This window comes from Amblyomma americanum, chromosome 7 (genome assembly GCF_052857255.1).
Source record: "Amblyomma americanum isolate KBUSLIRL-KWMA chromosome 7, ASM5285725v1, whole genome shotgun sequence".
Lineage (NCBI taxonomy): Eukaryota > Metazoa > Arthropoda > Arachnida > Ixodida > Ixodidae > Amblyomma > Amblyomma americanum.
The window spans coordinates 39,087,879-39,106,887 of record NC_135503.1 but is presented as its reverse complement, the minus strand read 5'-3'; the positions used below and the strand labels follow the sequence as shown (position 1 = coordinate 39,106,887).

Sequence of the window (19,009 nt, the reverse complement as noted above, 5' to 3'; positions counted from 1 at the left end):
CGCGCACTTTCCGTTTATTTGTTGGGATAGTTTTCCAACCTCGACCCCTACCTGCGACTTCAGTCAACACTGAACCTTGAAAGTGACGTTTACCAAGGCTTACTCTTTTCTAATTGGGATGGCTGCCCTCTCCAGCATGCGGTGGCTGAAGGAACAGGGAAACAATTGAACGTCCACTTTGCCACTGTGTCCGCCTCAACACGCAGCGAATGCCTATCGGGGCAGCACTGTGTCGAGATTACTCTCATTTCAGCAAAAATCCAGGATTCCAAAGCTGTGGTCCCGACTCTTATTAGCACATATGAACACGAACGCGTTACTACGGTATTTGGAAGCTATAGCCTTAAGCGGTCACCTTCAATCTTAGTTTTGGCGTCTTTGTTTCTTTTCTGGCCGCTCACGGTCACTGTAGGGTGCACACTTTTGTCTCCACCTTCGCTTCCGTTCTTTTCACCCCCCTCATCATGCGTGGGGCAGCCGACAAGGAATTGTGCCCGTCTAGCCTTTCTGCCATTCGCTTTTACTTTTCTCTCTCTCTTCTTTGTTATCATGATGACGATGAAGTTTTATGGAGCTAGGACATCTGTGGCCAAAGAGCACCATGGCGCAAGGTTTTTCTTCTACTCAAGGTTGGCTCAAAGACCCATTCCCCAAGCATATCACTCTAAATAAGCCGAGCACCAGGCAGGGGAAAGCTTGTACTCATTGTGTCACTGGTGGGTACCCGGCGGCACTGGGGATCGAACCCCGCACCTCCCGTATGCCAGGCGGATGCTCAAACCACTAGGCCACCGCTGCGGTATTCTCCTTTGTTACATTGGTGAATATTGCACGCCACTTTGCTGTTCGATAGACCTGCCATTATTCCCTATTATTAATGGCTGCGGTTAGGAGGAGACACCTCAAATACCTCGAGGGGTAGTAACAGTTGCATTGCGATAGCTGTAAATTACGAAGCAAACCTACTGCTCCCAAGCCAAGGAGAGGAGAAGAGAGAGTTTAATGTATACAGGAGAAGTCTGCCTGGTTGTTGGCTGCGCATGCTACTCCATCTCAAGCCAGGGGTAGGCCACCAATAGAGCATTCATTTGCAATAGATCAAAGGTGGGTTTTTGATGACTCAAGGACAGTATTTCTTGGCTTCGGATCTGTGTAGCTTAAGAAACAAAGAAAGAGCTTTAACTTATAGCAGAATATTTAGCCGAAGAGTGTTCAGCGTCGGAGATGGTTCCAAATAACACGTAGTCGTCAAGGCCGGAGCTGTACCCATTGTTTTCTCTGCATTGATGCATTGAGACGGTTGGCTGAAAAGTGGCAAAAAGAAAGAAAGGCTGTAATTTTCACCTTTATTCTACCTACGACCACATAGTGTTAAAACCTACTTCGTTTTTCTTTTCATTAGCGGTGTGAAATAGCCATTGTATACTTGAAACTTATGAAAGTAAAAACTTTCGCGTTGGGTTTTATCATTATAAACACCATAAATCAAGATATTAACAACCCATACAATCGCTTACAGTGTTGGGATTCCCCGTTGTTCTTTGTATTCATTTTCGACTTAAACTTTTGACTGCAACCTACTCATCACATCCGGGAAAACCACTGGTTCGGAAAATCCGACGAGCTGCGCAGGATAATTTTTCATTTAGATTTTAAATAGTGGGAAAATTATTCGCGGAATTTTATTGCCTTGGCTTGCATGAAGCAATGCTGCAAAAGTTTGATCGGTTCATACCAGACACTTCTTGAAGGCGGGCAGTACGATTTTACGTGCCCCTAAATTTCCCCGGAAAACTGCGTCGTTGTTTTTGCGGACATGCGGATAAATTTATCGAGTTTGCATTATGCCACAGGCTCAGAATAATAAAATAATGATTCTCGAATGTGCGGTGTGATAATTTAGCTTCGCAACAAGTCACGAGCTTCTACAACCGATGAAGATAAGTTTAATAATGCAGGGGAGTCCATCTTTTAGCGCTACCGAAAAAAAAAATTGTACCTTATTCAGTGACGTCTAAGCTGGCAATTTTAAACGTTTTCGTACGCGACAAAAATATGTTAAGGGCTACGACAAAATCAAGCGCTTCTAAATTTAGCAAGGCTGCCGAAATGAGAATTTTATCTTGCCTTGTTAATCGGCATGTATGCGCCTTTACACATTTAAGTGATGTACTTGTCCTTTTTGGCTGCTTATACGATTAATCAGCCAACGTAAAGTTCGGTCTCGTGTGACTATGTGGGAATTGTGTCGCTCTTTGACGTTTAGCTGCCTTACAGAGTGAGCTTGATGTCGGCGACTGCACCTCAGCAAAGAAGAAGGTGGTCTTTTATCTCTCGCAACAGTTTCAGCTGGAATGAGTTCTAATATGCAATTTTCTACTCAACATCATGGTTGCACACTTCATTTTTCTTTGTATTTATTGCACTCAGTCCGTCGTCAGCCTTCCGCTTCTTCTATGTCTTGCTTCATCCACACGCTTATTCAGTTCTGCCCGTAATACTTATAAGTGGCGTATTTTGATGTGAAATGACGCAGATCTAATCCGACCATGTAAGAAGCCTGCCTCATTCGCAGACAATAGTTCACCCGCATGTTTGCAACCGCGCGCAAGCTTAAACGAGCATACCGCGTTCAGGCTTCATAAACGTGATCCCAGACTGCTTTGAAATCTCATTTCAGGCACGCAGGTAATCACGTCTTGAATACGCCCCGTCGGAGAGAGGAAGTGGTCGTTTTCTGGGAAATTTTACAGACGCTAGATGTTGATCGAAAACAGGCGTTTTTTTTTTTTTTTTTGCGAAAGCCGGCCCCGAAGCGCTGCTGCTCAGTTCTTCGTCCGAGCGTATGTCGTAACAACTGTACTCGGTTATTTCGGAGCTCGGTGCTGTTTCTCCACTCGACGGAAAGGGTCAGGCATGGCGCGACTGGATCGCAGCTTCCGAAGCTTTTAGGCGAAAGCGCGTACTTTTGTGCAGGGCGATGTGGCGTAAGCGGTTAGCTCGGAGCAGCAAGCGTGGGAACAGGCGGGCGGTAAATAAAACTGACACGATTCCCAAGAACATAGAATGCGCGTATAGATGAGAGCTTCTTCCTGGGCAGGACCTGTTGCGTAAGCACTGAGATAGAAGTATAGCTTGATAACTCAATTGGTGGATTATGTTCGATAGTCGAAACCACCGTAAGTGAACGCAGTACTGTAGAAGTAGGCAGGACGTCGTTCAGCCCATCCTGCCTGCGTCTTCTCCTGTGCTGTGGCCTTTTATGCTGGTTTCGCCCGTCAAAATATCGGGGCTATCTTAGGATAACAAAACATATAGTGTGGCTTCAGGTCTTTTGCGTAAGCAACCATGAAAACGAATTCGCTCAGCGTTCGGCTATGGAAGCTAGGTAGCGATTTGCGATGGCTGAGCAAAGGGTCAAAGAGTGTGCCTCTAGCCTTGCCGTCATACCGTAGAAATACATCTTAAAAAGAAAAAAACATTGATACATGAGTGAAGTCGGCCTGTATCGATTGATTACCGTGTTCTGTTGGCTAAGAGGCTACTTTACATGCAAAAGGAGCTTTTTTAAGCAAGAAAAAACCTAACAGTGGACGACAGGTATTGCCACCACAGGCCCTTTTCACGAGGCAGCCGCGATTACGATATACAAAAGTACTACGTTAGGGGCAAAAGGGAAGTCACTTATTCTTTTATAAAAGTTTTTATACAGCTCTTCTTGTCAAAACAATTGTAGAGTGTGACAGCACCCTAAAATAAAGTCGATGGTGTAGGAGGGCTAGATACGGTGCGCTAATGGTAAACACAAACAAGGTCAGAGGTCCCGGCCTTTGGTGGCATATTGCTGTCATCCGTGAAAACAAGAAGTATGCCCAGTGAAATGAATTCTTCGTAATCTACCTAGCATTCGGAGAACATGGAGGAATGATGAAAGCCGGGGAACACTCTGTGTAAGCAGCCTTGCGCAAACAGCCTCATAAAGCCATTGCCGCAGCTTTTATTAGACCTGCAGGAGAAGCCGGAGCTCCTCCGCAACTGCTTCTTTTCCTCGTACACAGCGTCCTGACTTCGATTACTAAACGTTTTACGAGTCCCCTTGGACACGTGCAGCTGTTTTCCTACACGGGAAAATTACTCGACGTAACGATTTTATCGACCTGAGAACGCGGTGATTTCAAAGGTGGCATACAGGAAGATCGTAGCCAAGGATGGGATTTGCTGGGACGGGATTATACCTCTAAACGCCTCCCGTTACTCGTGAATTCGGGTCCTTTGGGACATGGTACGTGATCCACAGCATTTTTGCGTAAGTACATTCCCTCGGCAGACGACCAAAAGAACGCGGTAAATTGGGACAGGATTACGGCCCTTCATGACGGGCCATTGGGGCCAGCAGAGGATTGTAGAAGCTCATAGCCTATGTTTTAGCTCATAGGTAGATGTCAGGAGACAGAGATGAAGGTTTAATGACGCCGGTAAGCGGAGAGTGGGCGGAAAAACAAATGAAAATAGGTTTTAGGGAAAAGGAAATAGCGCAGTATCTGCCTCACATCTCGGCGGACACCTGAGCCTCGCCGTAAGGGAAAGGATAAAGGAGGGAGGGAGCGAAGGAAGGAAGAAAGAGGTGCCCAAGTGGAGGGCTCCGGAAAATTTTGACCACCTGGGGATCTTTAACGTGTACTGACATCTCGCAGCACGCGGGCGCCTTAGCGTTTCGCCTCCATCGAAACGCGGCCGCCGTGGCCGGGTTCGAACCCGGGTACTAAGGATCAGTAGCCGAGCGCCCTAACCACTGAGCCTCCACGGCGGGTAGCGGACGGCCAGAGGAACGCATTTCTGAACTGCTACTCGACACTGAAGAAATGAGGTGGTAATGCAATGCATTCGGTGTTTGAGATGGTGCACACCCCCAAGCACACACACAGGAAAGCTCGCATCTTTAACGTGGGCGTCAGGCGCAAGTATCTGAGACGTAACGCACGTCTCCTTGCAGACGCAAACTAAGCAGCATGTCACTCTTAAACACCAACACGTTTCCCAGAGAGCTGGTGGTCAGGCCGGTCTCCGAGTATCCGAGTACCCGGACAGAGCATGCGCACAAAAAAATGTAGTGACGAACGCAAGTAGCATTTGTGTGCCTACACACTAAACGATTTCTCACCCTTAAGGGTGTAAATCAGGTGTCCCCAGACGAACACCCTTTTCCAATTGTTCGGTGCTAAAAAAGGGTGCAGAGATCAGCACCCTTAAGGAAGGGTGCACTTGATGATACTTTAGAGGATGTAATGGTTGCACCCTCATTAAAGGGCACTATTTTTCCATAACACCTCTACGAATGCATGTTGGAAGGGTGCTTCACATTGATCCACCCATGAAGCAAAAGCCTTGGACTGACGCGCGCCCTCTAAACTTTCATGCTGTGCACCCTTCCTGAAGGGTGCTGATATCTGCATCCTTTTTAGCGCCCAAAAGGGTGTTCGTCTGGGGACAGCTGATTTGCACCCTTAAGGGTGAGAATTTGTTTAGTGTGTACGTGGCGCAATGGTGAGCTGAGCAGCCGATGTTACGATCTGAGCATAACAAGTCCGTGATTGTTTCGTTTGGATCGGGAAGGCTTGGGAATCAGAGAACACGAAAGAAGGAAGCTATGCACTCCAACGCTTGCGAGAGGATGCATGTCAAAGTTGACGGTGTATTCTTCTCCAGTGCATCGTGTTGCTTGCGTCGCTGATCTTTAAGCAGTAACGGTTTTCTCGCTGTTGACCAATTTGAAGACGCTGTCCTTGATGAAGACGCTGTCTTTCAACCTCATACTGAGCCATGTTCTGCCGATCGCATTTAAGAGAAAAAATTAATGTGGATTATCTCAGCTAATCCAGGGGCCGGATTACGCAAGTGTCACAAATTCTGTCAAAAGTTATGGACAGTGACGTCAAAATGACGAAGCGATGAGACGTCACCACGTGACGCAACGAGGAATCCGCCAATTACAACAGGACGGTGCCCCGAGAGCATTTTTTTTTGCAAGGTGAGAGACCGTCCGCTAAATTTTTCTAAAAAGAAATAAGAAATAAGCAGTGACCAAAATAATGAATGTTTTATTTTTCCAATACATTGTGTTTAAAGTTGGAAAATAATAAGGAAAACAAAAAGCGTTCGAAGTTGTGCTAATATATTAATAATAATAATAATTGGTTTTTGGGGAAAGGAAGTGGCGCAGTATCTGTTGGCTGGTGGGTAACTTTTGCTGCCGCGGGGATGCGCTGACGGCGGTAAAACATCAAGCCGCTTTGCACGAAAGCAGCCGATTCTACGCCGTGTTTTTTGTTTTGTTACGCGGCGTCTGAAATCAAGCTGCTGTGCGGTTTACCTAAGTGCGCAAAAAGATTTGAAAGAATGCAGTGAAGGCTACGTGCCTGCCGAGCGAACTTGCAAGGAGCGCTTGGTACGAAATCTAAGAAGACAACTTGTGGAAGTCTCGGTTCTTCAGCTCTTTCGATCGATGGCAAATATGACGAAAAGTGATGTGTTGCAGTATGGGATGTGTGGTTGTCTGTTTCTTTTCCCTTGGGAAACAGAAGACGACCACGGAGTGCGATTTGTTGGGAAAAATAAAGTGTTTTGCCAGCATAAGCCTGTTTTATTTATATATAGCTGTGGCACAGAGGTGACCTCGGGAACCCACCCCTTCTGCGCGCTAACTTTGCAGATAACCTCCAACACCTGCCGCACGCATTTGCTTACCATCGGTTGTGCGATGCCGACGTGCGCCTCGTTACCAACGGCAGCTTGAAAGCCGCCGGTAGCAAAGAACCGCTGTGCACACAGCACCTGCCGCCGCACCGACAGCGCCCTCGCACGCAAACCTCCCAGTTCATTGGCGAGTTCGTCGCACAGCACTCCACAGTCTGCTTCTCCTGTCGAAAAAGGCGTCGAAACAGCTCGTCCGGCAAGTCAAACGCGTCTTCGTGCGCCCCCCTTCGCCGTTGCTCGCACCGGCGCAGCCGTCTCACTCTTCGCGTACACCGCCGCCATTTTCTCTCATAAACTCTACGGTCAAATTGACCGCCTCGAGGCTGTCACAAAAAACTGTCAATTAGCGGCTGCATAATTAGGTGTGCAACGTCACCACTTCTGCCACCTCCGTGACGTAATCTGCAGCCACCCGTGACGCAAAAAAGCAAAATGGCCGCCGGCCACGACCGACCAATAGGAGCGAGTCTAATTGACACCTTTTTGACAAGTTTTTGACAATTTTCCTAATTTACAGTTGCGTAATCCGGCCCCAGGATATACAAAGCGAAAGATGTCGGCGTTCACTGTGTTCATTGGCGTTGGCGTTGACGATGTTCTAGACGGCGATGGCTTTGAGGAAAGGAAGGGCGCATATCTGTCTCCCTTGAGATGCGGACGCCTCTTTCGTGCTTTCATACATGTGGTGGTGTTGAGAGAGAGATGTGGCCTGAATGCATTAGCACTGACAGCGTTGTGGCTGACATGCGGGACTGCAGCAATAGCTAGGCCGCAGCGTTCATTTGGTGAGCAATCTCTCGCGATCAACCATTAACTGCATGCCACCTCCCAGGGTGGCAGGGAGGGCGCCGCTGCCTATCCAGTGTGCGGAACGCAAAGCAGGCTTTTGCAGTTGGGCACCAACGCCACGTACATGAAAGCGAAATTGAGGTCTCCACTGACCCACGGAGCCGGTTTTGCACCTTTCCTTTCGTGAAAATGAACGGCTTTTGCAAAGTTGTCAACGCCAATGAACTCTATGAACGCCATCGGCTCACTTGTTTTGTTTGGTTTTTGAGGAAAGGAAATGGCACAGTAACCGCCTAACATATCTCGGTGGACACCCGAACCGCGCCGTAAAGGAAGGGATAAAGGAAGGAGGGAAAGAAGAAAGAGAAAACTGAAAATTTAAAGTTGGATTTTGAAGAAACGCGCGGCGCTGCGCAGCGGCCGAACACCTGTGGCTCGGTGCTACTAGTGGCGCATGCGCAGCAGTAACTAGGGAGCGAGAGAGAGAGAAATATCCGCGACGAAGCGCGCGTTGTGACGTCATGTGCCTCCTCGGAGCACCGCCACGGCGAAATGGCAAGTTCGTAGCCCTTAAAACTTTCGCTTTAAAATGGCACTCACTTTTTTTTCAAATTGTAGGCTTGGTTTCTTATTTAACTGGCAGATGCTCATTGGGGCCATATTTTAAGCTGGGAAGAATGGGGAAATACAGACTTTTTGTAAAATGACATAGAGCCCTGCAGGAGTAACTTGCATGGTGGTGGGAGGACGTCTGTGCATTTTTGAGCTACTTGGTCAACAAAACTGCCACCAATCTACGGGTGATGGCGAAATAAGAAGCGTACAAAAATATAAAAACCTGTGTCAAGCCAAGGAACGCAGTCTGTCCGGCCTTTCAAGGAAAAGGGAAGGATTAACCCAACAGTTGCCTCGGAGCGCAACACCCAGAGCATTGTAGGCAGTTATTCATTATTATGTCTACCCACTCTTCCTCTTTCTACATAAGGCCCTTTTAAGCCCTGTCCTAATCACAGCCATAATCTGAACGCAGAATGTTTCTTTGCAGGCTGTAGCGGCACGCGTCGAGGAACACCCATTGGTTTGTGTGCTCTTTGCGCACACCTCTTCAGTGACCTCTGTCGTGGCCAGCATGTTTTCTAAGAAAGTAAAACGTGCCACAGCGCTGATTCCCGTCTCTAACTACACTCTAAACCGAAAGAAGTAAAAAGGGATTAAGCTACCCTGTAGCGCACTCTCTTTTTACTCCACTATAGGCGTATTCGTGTTTGAGTGTATACGTTGTGGCTGCAGGGAAAGTAATCATGTTATTCTTGTTCATAGATCAAACCTGCTGCTTTTTATGAATGAAAATATTGTGCAATACTTCTCGGAATTCGGGGGAAGAAAACGTCGTAGCGGCAATTCTTTAAAAAAAAATTTGTACAGAGCTCGCTGCAGAAGGGCGTCTTTCTTGAAACAACGCGCGTTATTTCAAAGAACTCTAACTACGAAAACGTGCTGGTCCTGAATGGTTTTCAATGCAGATTTGTACGTATTGATCGAGTATACAAGTAGAAGAAGGAATAGTGTTACTTGGAGGCACCCTTATGGTTTCTTTGGAGCTACCACACCTCGAGGTTTTATATCGTGTTGACGTAAACCCAAATAAAGTTGAATCAAGTGAACTGTATCACATGTCGCTACAGTGTGTCGCGACTCGCGAGTGGTTCAAACGGACTGCTCGTTAGAGATGTCTATAAATGTAATCCTGTGAAAAAAAGGAGTTGAAAGTGCTACTTCGTCTCTAAATTTTTTTCCTCATAACTTAGATATACATCTTTTTTTCTTGTTGGAAGATTGGCTTTTTAGGGCAGCAGAAAACGGCGCAGTAATTGTCTCACATCTCGGCGGACACCCATACCGCTTGTTGGTTATTACTCTATTTATGAAACGATCGATACATACGCCGTGGACAGCAATGAAGAGTCTGCAGATTCATCTCATGACCGCCAAACCTATATCTATAGCAGAAAGTGGGTATTTTAGACGCGCAACCTGTCGAGGTGGAAGAGGAAGCAGAGGATAGACTTCCTGTGTATCACCTCGCCTGGAGGCGTGAAAGGATTGCAACTCTCAACCCAGCACGTCGTGGGTGTTCTTGACCAGAGACGGCGCGAGACCATTCCCGCGTGGCATGGGCGAAAGCGAGCCAGCTTCTGTATTGATAACAGCATCGAGTTCGGACAGTGTTTCGGTAGACTGGACGCGACAGAGGCTGGCACCGAATATTAATGGTGCTACTGCGCGTATTCTTGTGCGAGCGCTTTGAAGTCTGTATTTACTTCACTGCCACTGACGCGCAGGCAGCGTCATGGTATGTCGTGACTAGAAACTTCCTATGAGGTACTCAATGAGGATTTCACTGAGGTTACGCGGAGGATGCCCACTCGCAGAAATAATCCCTGCGCTGTCATGTGACCAATCTCGTTCTATTTCGTGCGGACCTTTGAGAGAGGGCAGTCAAATAGAAATGTAGAGGTGAGTGCGTTGTCTGGTAGCTTGTTTTTCCGCCCTGACCCTACATCTTAGTTTTGTTGTAAGTCGCGCCTTTGCGTGGCCGACTTTCTGCTATCGCAACATTCGATTATTCACTACGAGTCGTGATTTTCTTTAACACGCGCACGCGTATGTGTATGCTTATGTGTGCAGATGTGGTTGACTCTTGCGGAACGCTACCTGGCGAGCCGGGAGCTGGACTGGGAGTCGACCGCTCGCTTCTGCTTCAACGAACGCTGCAACCCTGACGACGACAACCTTGGCGTGCAGATTGTCAAGGTGAGCAGCTTGCGGCGGCATGCTAGACCGCTGCACCGTGCATGTGTTCTTGTCATCGTTGTTGGTGCTGCCACAGCCTATCGATTACATTCTTGTAAAATGAACTGCTGCACTTGTTGTGTGATAGATGACAATGAAATAAGTCGCGGAAAGGAGACGCAGAAATAGAAAGCAGAAAAAGCACAGTTTTCGGTAACAGTCTTAAACTGAGATTTGCATCTGAACAGACCTGTAATGGAATGGTGCTAAAAAGCAGACTTGCGCCATTAGCTTTTGTTCTTTCTACAGGTGTTTTAAACGGACTGCAGTACTGCTGGCACGTTGTCTTCGCACTGAGTGTCATTTGGCGTTTCGCATTTTAAAATTTGTTTTTTTTTTGCAAGGCATCACTACAATAAAACTTAGGTTGGGGCAAGTTGGTCAATGATATTCTTGTGTTGGACGATAAGCGCAAACGCCAGACAATTCACGAGGAAGAGATAAGCACAAGAGGCGCTACTGTTTTTGTGCCTGTCTCTTCTTCTTGGATTGCTTAGCGTTTGGCTCATCGTTCACTATCAGATCATGAATGGCACCTAATACTGTCGACGAGGATAGTATATAATATATTTGCATCTTGCCAGTGCTCACTTAGGTGGCTGAAACTCGGAGTCTGGGTGAAAGGCTTAGAGATTGAGGACAGTGCTGCAAGCAGTAGGAAGGAAAGGAATTAGAAGCGAGGAGCATAGGTTAAAGAGCAAGCACGACTCAATAATATGCCAGCTGAAATCAGACGCGTTGCAAGATTAGCAGCGCTCATTGTGATGGCCTGGCGTCTATGAAAGTCTCAGATGGGAAGATTAGATTAGGAATTGTGAGGAGAAGGTGACCGCTCCTGGCGCTGGAGAGGGCACGAGCAAACAGAAGATCAATAGGAGATGAATTTGTCTTTCAGTTGATACAACCGAACTGATAAATCTGAATAATGCAATGACGCCAGACATGCAACGCAAGCTTCCAGCCAAATGTTTAGCGCAGTTGAGTGAGAGTGCCCACAAAGCCATGCATAACTGAGGAAGAGAAAGTGAATTCCTCTGGCTGCACATTCAAGCCACCCTCGTTAAGTTCTTGGCTCACTCCGCCGCCTCAGCTACTCTCCGCATACACCAGGAAGCTCTGGTTAAGCACGTCAGACTTGTCCTCGCGTCCTAACATCAGACTTGGTGTTTCAGTAGAGACGGTTCCTCTATCTCTCGCGTTCATAGGCGACTGCCTTGAAACCCTCTGTAATCTCGAACTTGAGACGCACACGAAGATGTTGCACATTGTGTCTACATAACTCAATGCGATGCGCAGCGCAGCGCTTTTGGCTGATTGCACAGTGCTTAGTTTAGGACAGAACGGCGCGGGCTTTGTTAAAATGCACAGGCCGCAGTGTTTGCACTTCATCTATGTAAATTGGGTCGCTTTGAATTAAATTATCTCTAGAGTGAGGTGAATTATGGTCTTCTCTTTGCTCTATTGCTAAAGAGTTCTATAGGGTTTCTGGCGGCGCCCCTTAACTCGGCCCTCCCTGCAGGAGAGCTTAGGGCCTAGATGATTATAATAATGTCCTTACATACAAATGGGCAAAATGTGCGACTCCGCTTCATGTAATATTTACGTAGGATCCCTTGTGTCAGCGTGACTTAGGGTGTGCGCACGAAGACGACGTATACCCCCTCTTGCTAGACTAGACAAGAGTAATACAGGTGATTCATTGAGCCCAAACCTGGGTCTGCTTTTCGCTCTACGGCAATAAGAGCAAACAAACACCATGTCGTTATCTCGCCCCTTTATGGCAGGCTTCGCTCTCTTATTGTCGTTATTTATGTGACGTAGCACCAGGCATAGGGTTCTACGAGAATCATATGCCAGAAATCGTATTGTTCGTATTAATAATAACAATAATAATAATAATAATTGTTTTTTGAGGGAAAGGAAATGGCACAGTATCTGTCTCATATATCGTTGGACACCTGAACCGCGCCTTAAGGGAAGGGATAAAGGAGGGAGTGAAAGAAGAAAGGAAGAAAGAGGTGCCGTAGTGGAGGGCTCCGGAATAATTTCGACTACCTGGGGATCTTTAACTTGCACTGACATCGCGCAGCACACGGGCACCTTAGCGTTTTGCCTCCATAAAAACGCCGCCACTGCGGTCGGGTTCGAGCCCGGGAACTCCGGATCACTAGCCGAGCGCTCTAACCACTGAGCCACAGCGGCGGGTATTGGTCGTGTTCCTGAATCTGCCTTTGCTTATAGACTTGCCCAACGCCTATCGTTAGCAAGGACCCCAAGGCTGAGTCGTTACCTGCGGCGGCTTTTCCATCGACCGCAGGACCTCCACCGTACGGGCTGCAGCCTGTTCAGCGGCGAGCAGGCGGAGCAGAACCAGGCGCTGCTCAAGCGGGTGCTGCTGGCGTACGCGCGCTGGAACAAGTCCGTGGGTTACTGCCAGGGCTTCAACCTCCTCGCCGCCTTCGTCCTGGAGGTGGTCGAGTGGTGCGACCAGGATGCCCTCAAGGTCGGCCTTCTTCTCTCTCGCTCTCTCTCTCCGAGTTTGGATCCTAGACTTTTCCTCGAATTGCTTACGTTTTTAGTTTTTCAGTCTTATGGTGTGTTAACGTCCCAAGCGACTCAGGCTATGAGGTACGCCGTAGTACAGGGCTTCAGATAATTTCAACCGCCTGGTGTCCTTTATCGTGCAGTGACATCGCACAGTACACCATTCTCTAGCATTTCATCATCAGCATCATCATCATCAGCCTTACTACACCCACTGCAGGGCAAAGGCCTCTCCCATGTCTTTCCAATTAACCCTGTCCTTTGCCAGCTGCGTCCACCCTTCGCCTGCAAACTTCTTAATCTCATCCGCCCACCTAACCTTCTGCCGCCCCCTGCTACGCTTACTTTCTCTTGGAATCCACTCCATTACCCTTCAGGACCAGCGGTTATCTTGCCTTCGCATTACATGCCTTGCCCAAGCCCATTTCTTCCTCTTGATTTCGACTAGGATGTCATCAGCCCGCGTTTGTTCCCTCACCCACTCTGCCCGCTTCCGGTCTCTTAACGTTACACCTATCATTTTTCTTTCCATGGCTCGCTGCGTGGTCCTTAACTTAAGCTGAACTCTTTTCGTTAGTCTCCACGTTTCTGCCCCATAGGTGAGCATTTCCCTAGCATTTCCCCTCGATCCAAATGCGACCGCCGCAGCCGGGATCGAACCCGCGTCTTTTGTGTAAACAGCCGAGCACTATCACCACTGATCCACCGCGGCGGCTCGATTTGGTATAGGGAGTGTTCACCGACGTCACAGCGGCCGCCGTTTTGTTGTCTGTGAGGCACTGGGAAAGGCGGCCGGCGTGCCTGAACGGATTATTGCCTCGTGCTGCGGCTTGCGCTGCAAAACAAGATGTCGCCCGTGACGTCACTTGAGTGCTTCCTCTACGTTTCAGGACTGGACCTTGGCACAAAGCTGAACATCTGCTTAGCGCAGAGAGCACTCGGCGAGCGCCTTTTTGATAGAAAAATAAGGGCCCGGACTGCAAGGAGTACACCTCTTGGGATAGGTAGTACATGATTAGACAGGGCATTCTGGCGCAAAAGGACACGTACTCTGAGAGCAGAAAGCACAGCCTTTTATGACACATAAAGCCGGGCTCTTTGTACCTGTTTTTGGGGTAGTTAAAGCCTGCTTTAAAAGGAGATGATTCTGACGCAAAGAGGAGACTACACTCTGTGCAGAGAACACGGGACGACGGTATTTTTAGCACGAAAAATAAGGGGTCAGTGTCGAAGTGCATCTTAGAAGTACTTGCTGTTCGGCTAAGGCTGTTTGTAACATTTTTGGAAGCGGATTTTTGCGTAAAAGAGAACGGCCAGTTAGTACAAAGACCATAGGACGAGCGCCTTTTTCGTTCGAAAAGAAGGGTCCACTCAACTTAGAAATACTTACTGGAATAGTTGGTACATCTCGAAGGACTTTAGCGTAGAGGCAAATACGAACTCAGTATTGGAAAAAGGAAACACACAGTACAGATAGCGTGTGTTCTTAAACGACAGCGCGTCTTTTACGTCTGAATCCTCTTCCAGAGAAGAAGTGTTAGTAGTCAATATTTGTCTCATGACGGGAGCGCAGAGAAGAAGGTTTGAATAAGGCTTGCGAGGTTGAAAAAGACAACGAGCAGATCTATTGCTAAAGACAGTGCAAAATTCCCACACAAAAAAAGGAATAAAATGTTTGTCATGTAACAAAGTGAAAATTTCATATATCCGCGACAAAGCCAGTTATCTCGCAACGGAAGGCGACCGTGCAGTAATAGAAAAAAGTACTCAAACATTTCCATTTTTACCACACGATTTTTAGATATTTTTTTTCAACTCGCTTCCCACTAATGAAGGTAGCAGTTGACAGTGCGATGGTGAACGGACAGAAAAAAAAATAGTTTTGAAAAAAAAGGGAAAGGGTGCAGTAACTATCTAATTTCTCGATGGACACCTCAACCGCTCCGCGATTGAGCTTGATTGGAGATCCTTGAGAGGGGTTTTTATGCAGCAGCACGGGCAGCTGGGCTGATGAGGATGCTGTTCCTGGTGCTGCTGCTTGTGATGATGACCATGACGTCCGTGGCTACGCCCCTTTTCCCCTTCCGCCGTGGTGATTGGCCAGTGTTCGCTTGCCACTCCTCTCCGCAGATGATGATCTACCTGGTGGAGGGCGTGCTGCCCGAGGGATACTTCGCCAACAACCTGCGCGGCCTGTCCGTGGACATGGCCGTGTTCCGGGAGCTCCTGCGGCTGCGTCACAGCAACCTGGCCACGCACCTCGACAGACTGCAGGCAGGCGAGAGCAAGGCTGGTCAGTGCAGGCATTGCATTTACTACACGCTTTGCGCTCTTGGGCTCTCTGCTCGAAATGGAGCGGAAGTTGTAGCTGCTGTTTGCAAATCAGAAGCCGCACTCTTCGCGTATTAGAAAGCTGAGCTTTGGGTTTGGCAGCGACCGGCCAGGCTAGCACAGTTGCCGATGTCACGCCCGGTAAACAATGCCAAAACACTGAAACGTGAGAAGTGATTTGATACCTGTGCTTGCTATAGACATTTTCGCTGTTTACAGCCTGATTGAGCGCACGTGCCTCTTCGACTGTGTTGCGCATGCGCAATGGATGCCTTTTTGAAATCCGCCAATCGGAACACTGCTGGCGCAGTCCAGTGGTAATATGGCTGCGCACAAAAAGGCAAATGTGGACATATCTATATTCTGGCGCCAGACGTGGCTTCAACTTAAATGCGAGGGAAGTTCGAGGCAGGATATGAGGCTCACAGTATTGGTAATTTAAGTTTCCTGTAACTCAAATATCAATTTCAATGGTAGGGCCAAAAATAAGTGGCGTTCGCGGTGTATGTTAGCGAGCATATTCGGAGCCAGTGTGTGAATAAATGAAGACACATCAGCGGGAACCATTGCATATACGATGCGTCTAGGAGATATAAATGCATTTTAAATTTGATTTAGGTTTTGAAATTTATAAACGCATGCGTTTTTGTAATACTTTTCTCTATGAAGTAAAGCTGCAAGTTAAGATGTACTGACTATATCCAGCTCAGCTCATGTTTGGAACGCTGTTATAGCGGTATGATTTGGCACAAACAAAAAGTGCACTTTAAAATGAAATTAACTTTAGAAATTATAATAAGCGTGCCCTTCCTGCTTCACCGAAGTACCTGATGGTTCCTAATCTAAAGAAATGTTTAGCACTGCAGTTAAATTGAGTAAAAACTCAGAAAAAAAACAAAATAAACCAGCCTCATCCATCATATTCCTAGAGAATAAATTGAATTTAGTTATATATGAAATAGGCGGAAACTTGAAACACGGCTAGAATAAAACTACAGATTATTCATTGCGCCCTTCAACCTCCTTTTATTCCCACATAGGTGCTCTGCGGCGCAACATTATAGGGATAAAGCGATATAGCGATAAAGTATAGCGATAATTCATTGCTTTTTTAGAATGACCCGCCGCGTTGTTTGTGTACCTTGTCCCTGTGGTTTGGGTTTTGATTGGCGATATAAACTTGCTTGCTGCCACACTCACTGAGCCAGCCAAGGTCTGTGCCGTGCACTTATAAAGCGCATTCTTGTTCTTTATTTTTCCTCCCCGTCCTATGCACACAGGGATGAACTACGAGCCTCCGCTGACGAACGTGTTCACGATGCAGTGGTTCCTAACGCTGTTCACCACGTGCCTGCCGCGATCGCTGGTGGTGCGCGTCTGGGACCTCATCCTGCTCGAAGGGAATGAAGTGCTCCTGCGCACCGCCATCACCATCTGGGAAGGGCTCGCAGAGTGAGCTCTTTCTTTCCTTCTTTCTGTCTTTCTTTCCTTCCTTCTTTCTTTCTTTCTTCCTTTCCTTCTTTCTTTCTTTCGCTCTTTATTCCTATCTTTCTCTCTTTCTTTCTTTCTTTCTTTCTTCCTTTTTTTCCTTCCTTCTTTTTCTCTCTCTCTTTCTTTAATTCTTTCTGTCTTTCTTTCTTTCTTTCTTTCTTTCTTTCTTTGTTTCCGCCTTTCTTACTTTCCTTCTTTCTTCATTTCATTATTTCTTTCTTCCCTTCGTTCTTCCTATCTCTCTTTCTCTCTCTCTCTCTTTCTTTCTTTCTTCCTTGCTCTCTTTCGTCTTTCTTTCTTTCTTCGTTTCCGTCTTTCTTACTTTCCTTCTTTCTTCATTTCTTTATTTCTTTCTTCCCTTCGTTCTTTCTCTCTTTCTCTCTCTCTTTTTTTCTTTCTTTCTTCCTTGCTCTCTTTCGTCTTTCTTTCTTTCTTTGTTTCCGTCTTTCTTACTTTCCTTCTTTCTTCATTTCTTTATTTCTTTCTTCCCTTCGTTCTTTCTCTCTCTCTCTCTCTCTTTCTTTCTTTCTTCCTTGCTCTCTTTCGTCTTTCTTTCTTTCTTTGTTTCCGTCTTTCTTACATTCCTTCTTTCTTCATTTCTTTATTTCTTTCTTCCCTTCGTTCTTTCTCTCTTTCTCTCTCTCTCTCTTTCTTTCTTTCTTCCTTGCTCTCTTTCGTCTTTCTTTCTTTCTTTGTTTCCGTCTTTCTTTGTTTCCTTCTTTCTTCCTTTCTTTATTTCTTTCTTCCCTTCGTTCTTTCTCTCTTTCTTTCTTCCTTTCTTTCTCTCATTTTTCTTTGTTTTCATTGCTAACACTGGAGCGCGTCCGCGCTCATTTCCGCAAATGGAAGCTTCTCCGAGGACCTGAATGGTCTGTGGATTAAAAAGAAAAAGAATACGTAAACGTAAACGACCAACATTTTGGTTTGAGCTAAACACAGTTGGCCGTTTATAGCTATACTGGACATACCGGGAGCTCATCCTCTCTTGTGTGTTTGGCCCATGTTTTCTTGCGCCAGTTCGCGTTTACGCAGCTATTCTAACGACCAACGACTAGAGCAATGAACAAGAGACCCGTAAAAGCGTGTGTTCTCTCAGCGACGCAAACGAGAAGAGAAGTACGTCACCACATGTTTCGAGTAAATTCTCGCAGATTTACGACGAACATCTTCCAGAAATTGCGGCGAAGTCGAGGCCGAGCTTGATGTCAGATTTTTATAAAATTTTGTGTCGGGGCGTAAGTAAGTGCGAGGAAAGACCAGACCAAAAAAAAAAAAAACTCGTCATCGACAGGCTTTGATGCAGTTCTTAAATTTTATGTGCACTGATGTGAATGTTATTGTCCGTGGTATCCTGATCTCCTCCGGGTTACGTCAATATCGTTCATGCCATAAGTCAAGATGTAATGTTGCCAATTTCGCCATACCATTTACTACAATCTTGCTTGGTTTGATTTACGACTACGATATTGGTAGCGCCTTTTTTTTCGTCTCTGAAAGAGCTGGCGTTGCACCTCTTCTGCAAAGGTTCTCACGAAAAAGAGCCTTGCGGACAGGGTTTTATCGGCGCGTGCCAGGGATGTATAATAAAAACTGTTCTGTATTTTGTATCCGGGGCTGTTAGCACAATTCCGCATGGCTAACACGGTTTTAAGAGCGCGCCCCAAAAGGCGCACTAACTTGGTCTTGGCGAGACGTCAGTAGGAAAGTGAGCACAATTACTTGTGCGTATCTGCCACCCGCAGCCGCATCATGACCGTGAGCAGCGCGGACGAGTTCTACAGCGTCATGGGCGTGCTGACCCGGGAAATGGTCGAGTTCGGCGTCAAGGACCCCCAAGAGTTCATCGTGGTGAGAGCGACTCCGTTTTGGTTTCTAGATGCGCTTTGCAAAGCGACACTTGAGTGCTGAACTCAGTGCTATAGCTATCTTCCTGTCATGCGGGCAACGCATGTGCATTGCATGCGCTATGATTTCAGAACCTTTCTGCCCTGGGATCATCGCCAACTGATTCATCGTAACATAGTGCTACGTATTCTCCGAGTTCGGGAATGAGGTGAATTCAATAATGAACTAGATTTCTTGAAACTTTTCGTCGTAATAAACCTTGCTATGGGGCAGCCGGTAATGATCATGGCCTAATCTTGCGAGCTAAGTTTCGCGATATTCATGAGGATGTGGAGTTGTTGTTTTAGTTCTCAGCCACTTGGCCAAGAAGTCTGCGCTGAAGCCCTTTCTTTGCATACTCTGC

General features: G+C 46.9%; 1 protein-coding gene across 5 annotated transcripts in view; it reads left to right on the top strand.

Annotated features, from left to right (window-relative positions):
• The window catches only part of LOC144098936 (uncharacterized), a 214,499-nt gene that overhangs the window by 182,112 nt on the left and 13,378 nt on the right, over positions 1 to 19,009 (top strand). For 4 of the 5 annotated variants that reach the window (XM_077631910.1, XM_077631913.1, XM_077631911.1 and 1 more), the window contains 5 exons: positions 10,231 to 10,356; positions 12,713 to 12,898; positions 15,070 to 15,232; positions 16,551 to 16,722; positions 18,504 to 18,609. In XM_077631910.1, the coding sequence (XP_077488036.1) occupies positions 10,231 to 10,356; positions 12,713 to 12,898; positions 15,070 to 15,232; positions 16,551 to 16,722; positions 18,504 to 18,609 (753 nt within the window). The remainder of the gene's footprint in view (positions 1 to 10,230; positions 10,357 to 12,712; positions 12,899 to 15,069; positions 15,233 to 16,550; positions 16,723 to 18,503; positions 18,610 to 19,009) is intronic. The other variant, XM_077631912.1, reaches the window with a different exon arrangement.